Here is a 15,797-nt window from a genome sequence, read left to right as displayed (position 1 = left end):
CATTCACTGGATCTGGTATCCTTGATCCTCCTTCATAGATTCTCTAGTGGGGTGAAGTCAGGCCAGTGTGTTGGCCAGTCAAACACAGTAGTCTGCTAGAGTATAAAATCAGAATGTCAATTAAGTGCTTCAGCAGAGGGAAGCATGAAATGCCTTCCTGGTAAATGGCTGCCCTGTCTTTGAACATCAGAAACTTCGAACCACTGAGCAACAGTGCTTAGTTCAACTCAGGTACTACTAACATCAATGGTTAGGCAACAACTTAACACAGGGAATTGTGAAAGCTTTACCCCATATTCTGTGATTGTCCAGCTTTTGTAGCTTGGATTCCTCACCCAAAATCTTGATTGGATCTTACCTCACAATCTTTTGTACGTAGGTTGCGGTTCTCCATAATGGACCTTTTGTTAATGAATGTTTTTTTTTCTCCCATCAAACAAAAAAAGGGGAAAAAAAGGAGCAGACTTGTAGTTATTAAATGCTTAAACAAGAGTCATCTTTAACACAAGAATTTTCTATAATAAACTCCAGATTCTCTGAAATTTCTAATGAATTTGAAATGTCTTTTGGGCAATTTTAAAAATGTTTAGAACCAGCTTTGTAGCAAGCATAATTTCCTTTCCAGGATACTTTCTTAAAGCTTAGGACAATTTTTAGGAATTAAAATGAGGAAATTTCAAGCAACAACAAAATTAAAGTAAAAAAAAAAACACTTATGGAAGATTATTCTTTTAATTTGCAATTCATAATTTGAGGCAAACAATTGGTTTTTACAAAAATAAAAGTAATGAATTGTTATTTCCATATTGTAGAAAGAGTTGCATTATGAAGCCCTGGGTTTAGCTGGGCAGGGGCATTGCATAAGTAGAAAAAATAACAAAAGTTTTTTAAAAAAGAGAAAGACAGAGATTCAAGTAAAAAGAAAAACAATCACATAATCATAATAAAGTCACACAATTGGCAATTCTTGGAAATTAAGACTCTTACTGGGTTTTCATTACAGTTAGAGGAGACAAACCAAACCCTCACACAAAGTATTATTCCTTTTTAGACATTTAACAGCAAGTGCTAAGTAAGACTTTGAAATCAATTTATGCCAAAAAACATGGTGACATTTATTTAGAGTAGGAAATTCTTGAGTAGAGCCCTGCAGCCTGAGGCAAGACATCTTCAGTAGATGGACATTCTGTTCAGCTTAACTCTTCTACACCTCAGAAAGCCTCTGGATGAATTAATTTACTTTCTTATCACTGGTGCTATCATTGGCAGCTGTGTCATAATGGCACTTCTCAACACATCTTCTCGGAAACCATCCTCGCACGCGATCTCCAGCTAAAAGGAAAGCAGAAAAAGCCAGAAAGGATTCGTTCAAAGCTGATATAAAGACAGATGTTTTAGTTACAGAGATTTAAACAGTTTACCTTTCGTTTCCTCTTCATTCAAAACTTTGTCTCCATACATCCACCATCTACAAAAAGAAAAAAAAAATCAGATTTCTGGATAAATTACATTCAGTGACTGGTCATTTTTGTGTGATGAACATACTTGGTGCCACGGGTGGCCAGGATGATGTCCCCTTTACTGAGGGAGATCCTGGGTTCTTCAGTGCAAGGGGTTCTAAAAAAGGTTTGTAGACCCTTGCTGAGAGGGCAGCAGGCTCCATTATAATCCTCCACTACCTGGTACTGGACCTGCTGGTCAAGGCAAACACATATCACATTATTTTGCTGATCCGATTATGACGTTCAGTTTTTTACTTGTCTAGATTGTAACACGCATAGTTTGTTTTCACCAAAACAAATGCAATTTTTTTTATACTTCTATAGGATTTACTGTCACAATCTGAACATCTTAGCTGTTCAGATTGTGAACAGCTAAGATGTTCACAATCTTAGCTGTTCATATATAACAGCTAAGATCATATATCTTAGCTGTTATATATGCTAAGATATATAACAGATTATATTTGAAGATATAATCTTCAAATTATATCTTTTTGAAGAACAGCTTCAAAAAGATATAATTTTTGAACAATTATAACTAATTGTTCAAAAAGAACAATTAGATATAACGTAAACATATGGTGTGAAGTCACTCAAAAATGTTGACAATCCTGTTAAAAATGACAGCTTTGTGACCATGACAACTGGTCTAATTTTTCCTCCTTCTTAAATGTAACGTATACCATGTGTAATCCAACTGAAAATTAAATTAAAACATTTGTTAGGAGTAAAAAATATGAAATCAAAAGAAAAAAAAAGAATAACCATGCTGCATTATTGTGCCACGGTCAGAATAATAATTTGGTCAGACACCTTTAGATTCAATTTACCATTTAATCATCTTTAATTAATTTCAATTTATTAATAGTTTCCTAATCAATCCAAAATCAAAATTAGACATAACATGATCCTGAGTTAGGGCTGAGTGCAAGTCAAGATAATAGCTGTATAATATTTCTAACAAAGAACTGAGTGCTAAAATTCCATGAAGAGGTCCTTCAATGAGGTATTAACTAAAAAGTTTGCTCATTTATGCCACCAGGTAATTGTAAGTGTCTTTACATTCATCCCATAAACTGGTTTATTTTTAAGTTGTACAAAATAGATGGTATGTCCCATTAATGGCAGAAAATGTTTAAAATGTAATCATTATCAATGCTGGTCATGGCATTTTTGAGATTCACTGTACATGGAGAATAAATATCTTACATTGTAAATCTGCCAACCTATTTATGGCAAAATAAGGATTTAGCAGGTACTTACACTTCTAACTCTTTTATCAGCTTTCTGCTTCAACTGCTCTATCTGTAAAATACACAAAAAACAGGACATATTTAGGTCATGACTATTGCAAAGTACCATTTAACATAAATAATTAATGCCTCATAAATATTTAGTTAAAAGAAAACATCAGATTCAGAATTATTACTTAACACAGTGGTACTCAACATTTCCAGCCTGTGCCAATCTTTCAAAGTGGAGATCTTCTAATTTCATACTGCTAGAATTAATAATATATAATTGAGAATATCAGATGATATACTCATATGTGTCGATAGATCAACAAAGGTCAGTCAGATTTGCCTTAAAATGCTTTGTGATGTCACAATTGACGAGATAATTTGATTGCGTAACATAGAAACAATTAATTAGACTTTGAGAACCACTGTCTGACTGACTGACGGAAGAGCAGAACATTATAATACAACCAATATGGAGAACCTACAGTTAAGGTGTGCTGGTGACACTTGGGATGAATCGGCCACACAATGCCGTCTCCCTTTGGTGTCCCTGACCACGTGAAGACTTGCTTGAAATTCAGCCAGCGGCCGCCGAGGTCATATGGGAAGATAAACTCCTCCCCTGTTTGGTAATGCTGTATTCTGTCTTTGGCCTAAAGGGAAAAAAACATGGTGGCAAGTACATGGCATTTATTTTTTATAATCAATATAGTGGATTGCAATAACACAGCCATCTATACAACAAAATAATAGCCATATATGACAATAAAATGTAGAAAATGTGTTAGAAAAATAGTTTTTATTAAATGGAAACATTGAAACTGTGTTAAATAAAAGACTAATCACATTAAATAATAAATCTGACCTTTTCCTCAATCCAGGATTCGATTGAGGTTTTATTACGGAGAATGACTTTCATCTGAAAAAAAACATTATGATTTATCATTAAATCGATAATAATGGTACATTTGTGTAAAAACAGAGTCATTGCATTGTTTATAGCTTCAGCTGCTATTAAAATGTTTCATTTCTGGATCCTTAAAGTGAAATATTCCTCAGTTATCCTTAGCTTGCATGCCACTGAAACACTGCAACATAACAGAAAGTCCAAAAATAGAGGGAAGCAATACTGAGAGTAAACATACAGCTCTGCTGAACATCAGTGTGGCTTACATAGTTTATTGTGGCTTTGCATGTTTCCAACTAAATGCACATGTCACTTGCAACTTTGCATGGCAAACAACTTATGTAAAGTGGAAATGCCAAATGCAAAGCTCAGGGAAAAAAAAAACCAAACTACTTACTTGAATGAAGAAAAGCATTCCAACTGCAATCGTGGTGCCCAATGCCAAACCTAAGGCAAAGAGAGTGGCAGCAAAGGCAGGCACACTGAAGGGCATGAGGGGCTGAAACTGACGCACAGCACTCATGTCAATCTTTACTGTACTCCAACCAAATGATATCTGCAGATAAGAAAAAAAGGAGGTTTGATACTTTTTCTACAGCTGCAAAAAACACAAGAAAGTCAGGCAGAGTGAGGTGGAAGTAATAACTACCCTCTCATACAGCTGTGTATACATGGTCATAATGAAGATAATGGCAGCGTGTGAGCATCCCAGTGGAGCCAGCAGCAGGAAGCTAGTGAAGTAAGCATGGTTTAAGTGGCCACAGCAGTTGTTGATCCATGGGCAGTGGTGATCCATCTTCATAACACATCTGAAGGTCAGGAAAAACCACAGTGATTCTCCTTCACAGTGAATCAGAGTCAAATATGTAAACAAAAAAGAGAGACATTAAACTAAAAGTACAACATAAAACCCGGCCCTCAATATGTGGATGAATGAACACAGTAGCATAGTTAATTAGCATCCAGTTTATCAATGTGAACCAAATTTTATTTAGTACATTGTTCCATCTGGATGATAAACCTCTGACAACAGTTTACTGTTGTAGTAGTTCTTCTATTTATTATTTATTTATTTTTTACCAAATAATGAAAACTTGTTAAGAGAAGAAAAGCAGTTCTTATCAAGTCTTGGCCTTGGTTCCATAAATTCCAGATTTAGCATTAAATTTCTGGCTATTGTTTTAAAATGCAAATCCAAAAGTTCATCCCAATTTTAAGATAGCTATAGTTTACCAATCAGGCTATCAGGATGGAAGAGGGAGGGACAGACTGACGAATGGATGGACACGGACAGAATTACGGATGTGATGACAGATTGATGGAAGAATAAAGTGATAAATGGATAGATTAATGGACATAAAGATGGACAGATAGAGATGAATGGGTACATACTATTGATGAATGGATAGAGGGATAGATTAATAGATGGAGTTAGTGATAGAAGGATGATGTTTGGAAGTTGTGAATTGATGTCTGGTCATAAAATTATAGAAGAAAGACTTAATGGATTTACAGATGGCTAAATGGATGTACAGTCAGAGGACGGATGGATGAATTTACAACTTCTATTAAAAACCCTCATAAACAATCTGGAAGCAATTTATTTATAGAAAGGTTGATATTTATCATGTAGAAAACAATAAAATAAGGTCTTGAAAAATATTTTAAATACATTTTACATTAAATCCCATCCAGACCTTTTATACAATGAGCAGTAACTCCACTTTGTTTCAATGCATTAGACACTGTAATTGTGTCAACTGCATAATCCAGGTGCTGGATTAGTCTTCACAAGCTGCACCTTACATAACAGCAAAAGGTGTAAACATAAGCCAACTGTCCAGCAGTTGGGAGCTCCGATAACGGCTCAGTTCCTGCCACAGAGCATTTCCCCCAAGCTCAAAAATGAATTCATAGGTGAGAAAAGAAAAACATAACCAAGGTTTGTTTGTGCAGGTGTTTACCTGTTACACTTTCGACAGTGGTGGGATCTAGGGGCCTTGTAACCGTGGCAAACTCTGCAATATTGTAGGTACTGAGCATCATGTTGATTCTCCTGTTTGAGAATTAAAAACAACAAGTAACAGAACTAGAATGAAATGACTTACCACTGTGTAGGAACATTTGGAGGGTATTATATAGTTTCTATTGCTTAAGCACCAATATATAAATATATATATAAAAAAATAAATCTTACAGGTTTCCAGCCAAGAGGAATGTATCCTGGTCCAACAAACATAGCATTGAAGTAGTTGTAGAGAATGAGCACAGTCCAGTTGATGAGCATGATGAAGTTAATGCTGCCCCCTGTAGTGTCCAGGGGCCAGTACCAGATAATAGAGTCCAGCATTGCCATGGTTGAGCATATAGCGATGACAGACAGTGCTATGATTGGGCCCCAGTGGCACAACCGCCGAACCTCATGGAGGTTCTCAAATGCCACAAAAGTTGACAGGAACTTCATCCTTTAAACTGGAAGATAACTTGCGTTCTTTTTGGTTCCGTTCCTGAAATGAATGTTCAGTGTGCTACTCTTTTCCACTGCTATCTTGCAAAGCCAGCGGTGCACATGTTTTTTGTCGTCTACTCTGTAACACGTGGCAGTCCTGGCCTCGAGTCACCTGGGATCTTTGAGTCCCCCTGATCCTTGCAGTGATGAAGTCCAGCATCCTTTTCTGTCAACATCTGTAACACACCATCCCAGTGAGAGACTCAAATTTCCCCATCTGTTAAGGAAAAATGAACATATTTAAACAAATTAATATGTGCAATGAAATTCTTGTCCAAAACTATACAGGTGTATCTCAATACATATTATGTTATAAGTGAAAAGTTCAGAAACAAAATTCAAAACAAAATCAAGAAAGTTCTTGATTAATCTAAATCTATCACAGACTGCAATTGATTTCAAGTAGTTACTATTATTTGTTTTGGTTATTGTGGTTTACAGTTACAGAAATCTCAACATTCTGCTTTTCAGAAAATCAGTAAAAGCTGGATTAGGAACCACTAGCCAACAAAATCATGAGGTAGAATGCTGACTTGACAAATGGTCCAGCAGACAGTCACTGAGACTCTCAGTAAGTACGGGAAGTTACAAAGAGTTAATGTTTTTATTTAAGCTGTCTGTTCATAGAGTGCTGTATCCAAGCATTGAAAGTTGAGGGGAAAGAAAACGTTTGAAGAAAAAAGGGGGAATATCAACAGGATACCTGACATCTTGACACAGACATACGTTTTACTACTCTAAAATGTTTGTGCTAAACATCGTTTTTCCCCTTTAATAACATCTGAGATACAACACTGTGCAGAATGAATCTATAACTTTTGCTTTTTGAATTGACCTAATAAATAAACAAATAAGTAATATTAAAGTTAATTGAAAGCCACCAGTATTGTTTTCCAAACCAACAGACTAAGTGAAAATTTGGATTTTCTAACTTCTGTCCTAAACTAAGCTTAAAATGAATCGCTGTCATGTCAGTGACACACCTGACATCATTACTCAGCTTTGACAGAATTTCAAAATTTGGACTAAAATTTCTATATTTGTCTTGTTTTTTTATATTTATTTTGACGATATTACGTAAGGGAAACTGAACGAGTATGTCAGTGGTTTAAAAGGAAACGTAATAAAATAAATATAAAACAGTGCTAATTGGCTTCTAATTAGCTCCTGCTGCCAAGCTAGCAATTTCGAACCAAAAATAAACATAAAACAAAACTAATCGAATTTATGCAGATTACTTTTTTATTAGAGGCAAAGGAAACTATGTTTTTTCCACGTCAGCAGGTGAATCATTATCAAATACATCATGCTAATGAAGATGTCTCCGCTTAGCTGTATAGCAAACTAACGTTAAATATCCTAGCTTCCCCTCCACCAGTTTTAACACGATCACCGCTACAAGCCGACGCATTTTCAAAAAACATAGATGAAACAGACCGATGTAAAGCTATCACAAATACAAATCCGTTTACGCATTTAAACTGTATTTGTAGAATAGCAAAAAAGCTGTCACTTTAAATTACAAACCTGGCCACTTCCTTGGCTTTTTTCCTTCAATTTCTCCTGTGTACACAGGGTGGGAACCTTGCTCATCATAGTCACCCAGACGCTAATACATTTAAATATCAGCAGAAATTTCTTTCAAAACCTCGTTAAGTCCTCAAAAATGTGAAAATATATCACGCATAATCCACAAAGCCTAAGGTGAATGACATGTGCTATTGACTCACCGAACCCTTTTGGGGGAAAAAAACAAGTCTAGTTTCTTGTCGAGCCCTTTTTGTTGCTACTCAAGGAAAAGACTCCATTCGAGACTTGTTGTTATTATCCGATGCTAACTGCCGACCAGACAGCTTCTTCTGTGTTTAAACTTATTATTCGAAGATGTCTTCAGACTTTGAGACCTACGAGCAGGATTTTGGGACTATCACCGCAGAAGTAACGAACAAAATTGGCAAAATTCCTAAACTAAGTGGAGGTAAGAGAGCTAAATTTGTTAACGTGACTCGGGGAGTTGCTAGCTAAGATGTCAGTTAGCTATCGTGTCTCAGCTCAGAGGAGGAGGTTGTAGTGTCAGGTGAAGCTTACTGGTTGTGTGATTTGATACAGTCACTCGATATTCCTCAAGGGAAAAAAAATATTAGTCTGTTATTGTGTCACATTTTCCTGTTCTTGCTTGTTAAATAACAAACTGAATGTGAACGCTTTCCTGTGATGTTTATTTGATGGATTTAACAGCCGGATGTGCATGGTGATTGTGTCTTAAATAAAGTGAAATGTGTAAACACTGAAAGCATTTAAATATAGTAAAGTGCAGAAAACATTATGAGTTGTTTGTCAAATCAAACGACTTAACGTGATACAGCAATTCAATAACTTGTATATCATACAATATTATGGTAAGTTAAAATTCATTCATAAAGCACTTTAAGGACCGAACAGTGGTCAATAAAAATACAATTCATGATTAAATTGAAGTCATATGCAATAAATCAGAATATATATCTCGATTAATATAATTTGTCCGATTAAAAGTACCTTTTGAAAATAACTTTTAAGCTGTTGTTAAACATACTTGTCATTAAGACCGCATTTCTGTTTTTAAAAATAGTTTTTTTATTAGTCTGATGTAACATTGTAATTTTAAATGTCATGTTTTCATTACCTCTATGTGTGAAATCTTCATAATTAACAGACATAAAGAAATAAAGGCTTTCTGTGTCTAATTAATCTTCATAAAGTGTTTCACTTGTGATAAAGTACCTAAAATAAAACAAGTTTTTAATAATATTCTAATTTATTGAATGGGTCTTTAGATCAAACAATAGTGAGAAATAAAGACTTTAAACTCTCAGGACCTGAGGCCAATCTTTTCCATTGGCTGACTGATTGATCAATCAATCAATTTTATTTATACCATTAGGCAGACTTGGTGATAGTGAAGTGAGTGATCTTCTTTGTCAAATAGGAAATTTAACATAAACACAGGATAAATATAACTATAACATGATGAAAAATTATCTGGTGTTCAATACTTTAAAATATCCAAGTAGATGCAATTGCATTCCAAAAATAAAACTGCAATTGTGTATTTATGATAAAATAAGTATTGAACCTGTCACTATTTTTTGTAACGGAAATCTTTCTGACGGACCATTCACATAAAATTTACAGCAGGCATGTTGGAAACAAACCAAGTAATCTAAGCATACAAAGAAGCCAAAACAAATTAATCCATAAATAAAGGTTTGCTTAGGATGTTTGCAGCCCTAATGATTAAACATATTCTTTCTGTCAAATATTTCTACCTGTCAGTTGCAAATATACACATTTGAAACAACATGAATTATTTTTTTATTTCAACCAGACACATTTACCCACTTTTTTGAGAGATAGTTCAAAATCAGTCTGATTACATGGAGAGTGTCTATGAACAGAAGTTTTCAAATCTTTCCAAAGATTCTTAAGATTTATGCTCGAACTTTTACCAACTCTTCCTAACACACCTGAAGAAAAGCACCACCACAGCATGATGGTGCCATTGTGTTTCACAGTGGTAATAATGTGTTCAGGGATATTGGTACTGTTTTCAAGCATAGGTTGGAAGCAATCTCCTTGTAGTGATTGTTTTTGTTGTATTTCTGACTTGTAATTCAAAAATCTAACTTCGGTGTACAAAAATGACACATCAATTAAATGAAGCAAGGAAAGTTACAGCATTTTCTGTGTCAACCAAGTGTTTAAAATTCATATTTTGTTGATAATTTGAGTATGTCGTACAATGAGTGTAATTCTTTAAGTTATTCTCCAAGCTTGAATGCTCTGAATGTTTGTTGCAATAAAATATGAATACTTTTCCAAGGCGCTGTCTATATGTATCTTTCTTATTTTCCATTAATAAGTGATGAAAAACAGCGCCATCTTTCATTTTTTTGGATGTACAGTATTCAAAACATTGATTTCTAGTTTTCCTGGAGATAATTTATTCATCATGACATAAAATTTGCCTATTAAAGTACAGTGAAATGTATGAGCACTATTTGCTCTTACATGATTGCTTTTAGGTGGCTGCCTACAGAAGTTTGGTGCTTCAACTCACCGTGAAGCACCACTGTTTATCATTTTTTTAACGTGGACATTAAGAAGTTAAAATAATTCTTATACTGATGCAAACAAATAGTTCAAAAGCAGTCTGCCAGTAAAACAATTTACTGGCATTGTAGTCGATGACTACAATATGATGTAGATGATCATATTTATCATCTTCCTAGCAAACTAGTTGGAAACATGTAAAGACAAATCTTAGCAATTTCCTATTTCTCCAAGAAAATGTAGGTCTGCAGTCTCTTGTTTACGCCTCTTTAGAGATTCTGTGTGTGAAATACGCTCTTGCAATTTCAGTTTCTGCTGCAAGGTGCCTGGAAAGAGCATGATAGAGGCAGAGCATGATGCAAAAAGTAAACTGGAAATCACAGTGTTTGTTTACAACCCATCAGAAATGGTAGCAAAAGTTCTCCCTGCTTGTCTGCACTCGGCTTGTATGTTTGTGTTGAGATATAAATACTTAATATATATTTGTATGTATTTTGCAGTAGATCTTCGCAGAAAGTGTCTTGAAAATGTAAATGTTGCATTACATGTGTAAGTGCTGAGCAATTGTGGACGCACATACAGTAAGCGTTAATGGTTTCTTGCCTTCAAGATAAGAAATTATGTGCTCAAAATCTGAGTTATTTCTTGCAGGAGCTAAAAGACCTGTGACCTTTTTGAACTTCTGCCTCTAAGTTGTCTATAATGTTCATTTTTTGTTAAGACTTTATGATACTAAGTGTAAAATATGTGAGGTTGTATACTACTATATCTACCGTGCTAATTACCACAGTCTAAAATTACGTTTAGGTATAAATTTTGATTTTCTACAGTGGGACAACTTCTAAACTTCTGGCTTGTCCACAAGTCAAAGTTGGAAGAAAAATGGTCAAGCCCTTTCTTCTTTATTTACTTGACTTCTGTGTGCAAAACTCCTCATGTGTCCGTCAGCAGTTTGTAGTCTCAGTAAATATCCATACATATTTCACGCCTCTCCTGTTTGAGTTTGAGTTGGAGAGAGAGCACAATCTCACCTTTCTCTCAATCGCCTCTGGCTGTTTACTGTGTACGTTGTGAGGTTGGACACAGGTTTTAAAAATGTATTTGACAAAAGGTAATCTTGGCCCATGGATCCATAATAAATGACGATCTAGGGTTAGCTTTTTTTTCTTCTTCTTCTTTCTTTTTTTCTTAACATTGTAGCCCCCATCTCATCGACCTTGTGATTTGCTTTTGAGTTAGAAGTTTTGTTGACTCTTGCGTTTAAATATTTTAAAATACTCTTACATTTTTCCAGATAGTTCTTCTGATTCATGTAAAATACATTTAGTCATATAACTACTGCCTGAGAGTAGCTTGTAAGAACATATCTAAAATTTATTTTGAATTTACAAATCCTTTGTTTAACACTTATGAAAAATGTTAAACAAGCCTTTGTGATTTGGAAATTTTTTTAAAATAAAGTTGTACTATGATTTTCCAGTTCATTGTCAAACCCAGTGATTTTTTTTTGTTTGATTTGTTATGCATTCATGAGGATATTCATGGGGACAATTAACATTTCCTTGTACATAAACCCAGATCATTTGGGGAGGGATTTTATCATGTGATAGTGATGGTAATACATCACTATCTGGATTACTGGATCACTGGATTAAGGAGTGTTAAACTGAAGCAGTGTCAGTTTAACACTCAAAAGCAATGTCAGGGATGTCGTTGTTTTTACACCTTTTCGATTCACTGATCAGGTGAAAACTGGTCAATTCTGATCTCTGGCTGATCAAATCATAATGCTGTAGTCTTTTTCTTTTAATGTAAAGAAAAAGTAAAACAAATATTTATTCAGGATGCTGGTCTTTTTTTTACTTTTCTTTGTTTTAGCCACTTTAAATACTGTGCAAATTGGATGTTATGCTGCTAACACTTAGCTTTTGTCAACAACTCAGGCGGAAGTGAGAGCCCAAGTCCCGGCCGGAACACATATAATGAGACTTTTGAGGCAGATCAATTTTCCTCGAGGAATTGTAATAATCGAGGTACTCGAATCACTCGAGGAATCGTTTCAGCTCTGGTTTATATTTGTGTAAAATTCTGGTTTCTATAAAACCCTAGGTACATGGAAGCACAATCTTGTCCTTGATGTGTTTTATAGACCAAAAGCAGTGAGGACTATTGTTTTTGATGCATTTAATAAAAATGGTAAATAACACACTTTTTTCAGTATTTGACTTGTAAGTCACTGATCGGCGCCAATCAAAGGAAAATTGGCAGGTTCTGATATCTACTTGGTCTATAGAGTTTGTATATTTTGTTATAAAATGCTTTATTCTTGACTTGGACGATTTGTAGCCATGTTGAGAATTAATAATTGACATAACAGTTGTGGTCAAACATAACTTGCTGAAGATTTTTCTGGTGACCGTCTTTGTTTTTTATTGTTCATAATGTTAGAGTGCGTACGCCATGTGCACAAATTTTAGCCAAGTCATATTTTTGAGGAAATATGTTTATTAATCCCTATCTACAATGCTTTCAGATAATCCAAAATGTTAATAACCTCAAACATGAAGGTTTAAAAAGTAAAATTGAGGTTTTGGCTTTTTTAGGGATTACATGTATAACAGCACAGGAAGATGATGGGTTCCTGGTAGCTTCAGACTTGATTCCTCTCAAATATTTGGTCAGTAACTTGTGATTCTTTTTTATTTTCTTTACCAATATGTTTCTTGTGACCCTGTTGAGTATGTGAAACAAAACCTTTGATGGTGATATAATCACGCCCCAATATCTTAGCAATTTCAAGAGCACTGCGTCCCTCTGAGAAGCTTTTGGTAATTTTTGACTTTTGAGAGTCAGTTAAATCTCTTTTGGCCCATTTTGCATTTTACACCTTCCCTCATTACACAGATATATCATCTGTTATGCTTAAATCCTTTAAGCAATCAACTGCATCCAGTTCAGTTTGAAAATATGCCTAAAAATGAAGATATGGTCAAAATACTCACTTTCCTAGCAATTGTGCAAACAGTGTAAGGTGGTACTTGATCACCAAGCAACTCACCAAGCTGTACAATTGATGTTCCTTCCTGGGGTTGTTGAAAAGAGCTAATTTTGGAGCAAATACCAATTTAGCACCTGTACTCAAAGTATGAGCACTGCTGCCATAAGGAATGATTGAAGGTTCTGAAGTTTATATTGGAACTTGAAGTCCTAATGAGTTTCTATGGGTAATGTGGAAGAGCAGCCATGGGGTGAGGTGTGGAGCAGAGTGTTAGTCATTCTGAACGGGATTCACAGTCGTGGCAAGTGAGCAAAGCTGACACCTCCCATCCCTTTGAGTTGGCATGAGGCGTCTCACTGCTCCTCAACAGAAACCAACAAAGGCCTCACACACGCCATAACTAAGAGACATCAAATGTTGGCTCGTCGTGTGGAGAGAATGTGTAAATATATCTTCAAATGTGTCCTCGTGTGTTGTTTTCTCCCACTGTCTTTCTATTTCTCTCTCCCATCTCTTCCCCTGTTGTGGGGGAGTTTGGCTGTTGTCACGAAGCTCTGTTCCTCCGTTGGCTGATCAATAATGGTGTTGTTTTTTTCTCTTACAGAGGAGAAGACACAGCTGGTTCTAAATGTCGACAAACAGCTTGAAGAAGTCAGAGAGTTGGTATGTCTTTGATCAGTAATTTTCTCCTTTTCCCATTTTCTAAATTATGAATTTGTGGCAAGAGGAGGGGAAGGGGGGGCAGTTTTCACAGCAACCAGACAACTGCACCTGTATTATCCCGGTGCTGACATGACATGCAGACATGTACGCACTTCACATGGCGGAAAGGAGGCTTCCTCCTCACATGATTACTTCCCAGTAATCTGCTTTTAAGTGACACCCCTATGACACATTTCAAGCCATTATCTCGAGGTGAAAGACTTCATGTTGCTGTTTAAAAATAAATAAATAAAAGGAAGCAGTCACCTGACGGAGACAAATTGTTTTTGCAGTTGTCTTGTTGTGGCATGGTGATTAGATTCCTCCAAGTCTGCCAAGAAGAGATCCGTGCACCGATGCATCAGATGTACTTTTCCCTCATCCGCTGTGACACTGTTGAGCCCATTCATGTCAGTGCAATAAAGGGTCCCTCATATGTTGATGCTGTATTTATTTACAGAGATGCTCTATTTGTTGCTACTTTTATCACAGCTGAGTGACATGAGCAGAAGACATTATGTTTTTACAGTCAGTGCTGGAACATAATATTGCTGTAGTTACAGATTTTTAAAGTTTTCTCCTTTTTTTTATTGAAATATTTTTAAAGCCTCGTTTTCCTTTGAAGATATCCTTTTTTGTTTTATCGCGCAAACTATGGTACAGTCGTGCAAAGTCACCATTTTCAGAAGACAGCAGCCGTGATTTTAATACTTTATATATTGTGTTGGAATAATTGTAATACAGTTATTTATTACAATTATTTGTGGATGTAATGGGATTCTTTTAATGCCAATGTCAATTTTATTTATAAAAAGCTTTAAAAACAGCTTATATATGCACCAAATTACTGCAGCGTATTCATGAAACTGTTGATAAAAACGTGTCGGAATAAAACAAGAAGATATAAAAAAAATAAATAGAAAAAAACAAATAAAAAACAGAGACAGGACAGGTAGATCACAATGTCAGGCTCTCAGTATGACAACCCTAAAAACAAATTCCATGGTTTTATAGTATGACGACATTTACACAAATATTTCTAAACACAATTGTACAAAAATATCTAATAGCTCTTATTTTAAAAAAAAAGCTATTAGATTTTTAGCAGCAGGAAGTGTTTCTGCTTCTAAACTGGCATTGCATGATGGCTATCGTTGTAACAGTATCTTGCTGTTTTTAAAACTGCATTACCATATCAAGATGGTTCTTATTAATTTTGCACACAAAAATATTGACAGTTGTAGTTGACAGTTGCTGAAAAGAAAGCATGTTATATCTCTTTCAGCCAGATGACCGGCAGTGTGCAGCATCAGGTAGTGAGGGGCAGCTCTGCCTTTTTTTGTCTTCTAGTCAAGGGTAAAGGGTATTAACTATCTTTCATTGCACTGACCGTATGCAGCAACAGAAACATATTTAAAATCATAAAATACGTTTCAATTTGCAGAGAAAAAACATGATGTAAAATCTCTAGCAAAGTGGTGGTGTTTGGTGGGTAAGGTTTTTTGCCATACATTTGACTAGGGGAAATATGTATGTTGATCCTCGCTTCAAAATTGATTTTTGATGCTGCTGAAATGTATTTTAAAGTGTAAGAAAACATCTTGGAAATGTTTTGCCATGAACTGTGTTATTTGTGGGTTCTAGCTTGAGCAGATGGACCTGGAGGTGCGGGAGATCCCCATCCAGAGCCGCGCCATGTACAACAGCAGACTGAAGAGCTACAAGCAGGAGGTGGAGAAGCTCGAGAAAGACTTCGTAAGTGCCTTTAATAAACTCAAATTCTCACCGGATGATAAGAACACTAGCTCCTGCGAATACACAACATATTTAAACAGTTTCCACACAA

General features: G+C 35.5%; 2 protein-coding genes across 5 annotated transcripts in view; one reads left to right on the top strand and one right to left on the bottom strand.

Moving 5' to 3' along the window:
• Positions 1-713: 713 nt before the first annotated feature.
• zdhhc6 (zDHHC palmitoyltransferase 6) lies at positions 714-8,027 on the bottom strand. 3 transcript variants are annotated; one of them, XM_028029746.1, is made up of 11 exons: positions 7,890-8,027; positions 5,848-6,376; positions 5,615-5,706; positions 4,300-4,459; positions 4,048-4,206; positions 3,609-3,662; positions 3,229-3,396; positions 2,766-2,807; positions 1,546-1,694; positions 1,422-1,468; positions 714-1,332 (listed from the first exon to the last, which is right to left on the bottom strand). In XM_028029746.1, the coding sequence occupies exons 2-11, from the start codon at positions 6,112-6,114 to the stop codon at positions 1,232-1,234; spliced, it is 1,239 nt and encodes a 412-aa protein (XP_027885547.1). In that variant the 5' UTR covers positions 6,115-6,376; positions 7,890-8,027; the 3' UTR covers positions 714-1,231. The 3 variants fall into 3 exon arrangements, with proteins under 3 accessions (XP_027885547.1, XP_027885548.1, XP_027885546.1); XM_028029747.1 differs by lacking the exon at positions 7,890-8,027 and adding an exon at positions 7,687-7,884 and having other exon boundaries at positions 1,546-1,691; XM_028029745.1 differs by lacking the exon at positions 7,890-8,027 and adding an exon at positions 7,687-7,883.
• The window catches only part of vti1a (vesicle transport through interaction with t-SNAREs 1A), a 133,302-nt gene continuing 125,478 nt past the window's right edge, over positions 7,974-15,797 (top strand). For both annotated transcript variants that reach the window (XM_028029748.1, XM_028029749.1), the window contains exons 1-3: positions 7,974-8,137; positions 13,854-13,912; positions 15,596-15,706. In XM_028029748.1, the coding sequence (XP_027885549.1) occupies positions 8,044-8,137; positions 13,854-13,912; positions 15,596-15,706 (264 nt within the window). In that variant the 5' untranslated portion in view covers positions 7,974-8,043. The remainder of the gene's footprint in view (positions 8,138-13,853; positions 13,913-15,595; positions 15,707-15,797) is intronic.

The sequence above is a fragment of the Xiphophorus couchianus genome, chromosome 10, assembly GCF_001444195.1.
Source record: "Xiphophorus couchianus chromosome 10, X_couchianus-1.0, whole genome shotgun sequence".
Taxonomy (NCBI): Eukaryota; Metazoa; Chordata; class Actinopteri; order Cyprinodontiformes; family Poeciliidae; genus Xiphophorus; species Xiphophorus couchianus.
This window is presented reverse-complemented; position numbering and strand designations above follow the sequence as displayed.

Bases quoted from the DNA above. Each gene is read 5' to 3' on its own strand.
- zdhhc6 (XM_028029746.1), bottom strand. From the start codon at position 6,114: ATGAAGTTCCTGTCAACTTTTGTGGCATTTGAGAACCTCCATGAGGTT. The intron at 4,460-5,614 runs GTAAACACCTGC...CCTGACCTTCAG, and splicing joins CACTGTCGAAAGTGTAACAG to ATGTGTTATGAAGATGGATC. The intron at 1,333-1,421 runs GTAAACTGTTTA...CTTTCCTTTTAG, and splicing joins GAATGAAGAGGAAACGAAAG to CTGGAGATCGCGTGCGAGGA.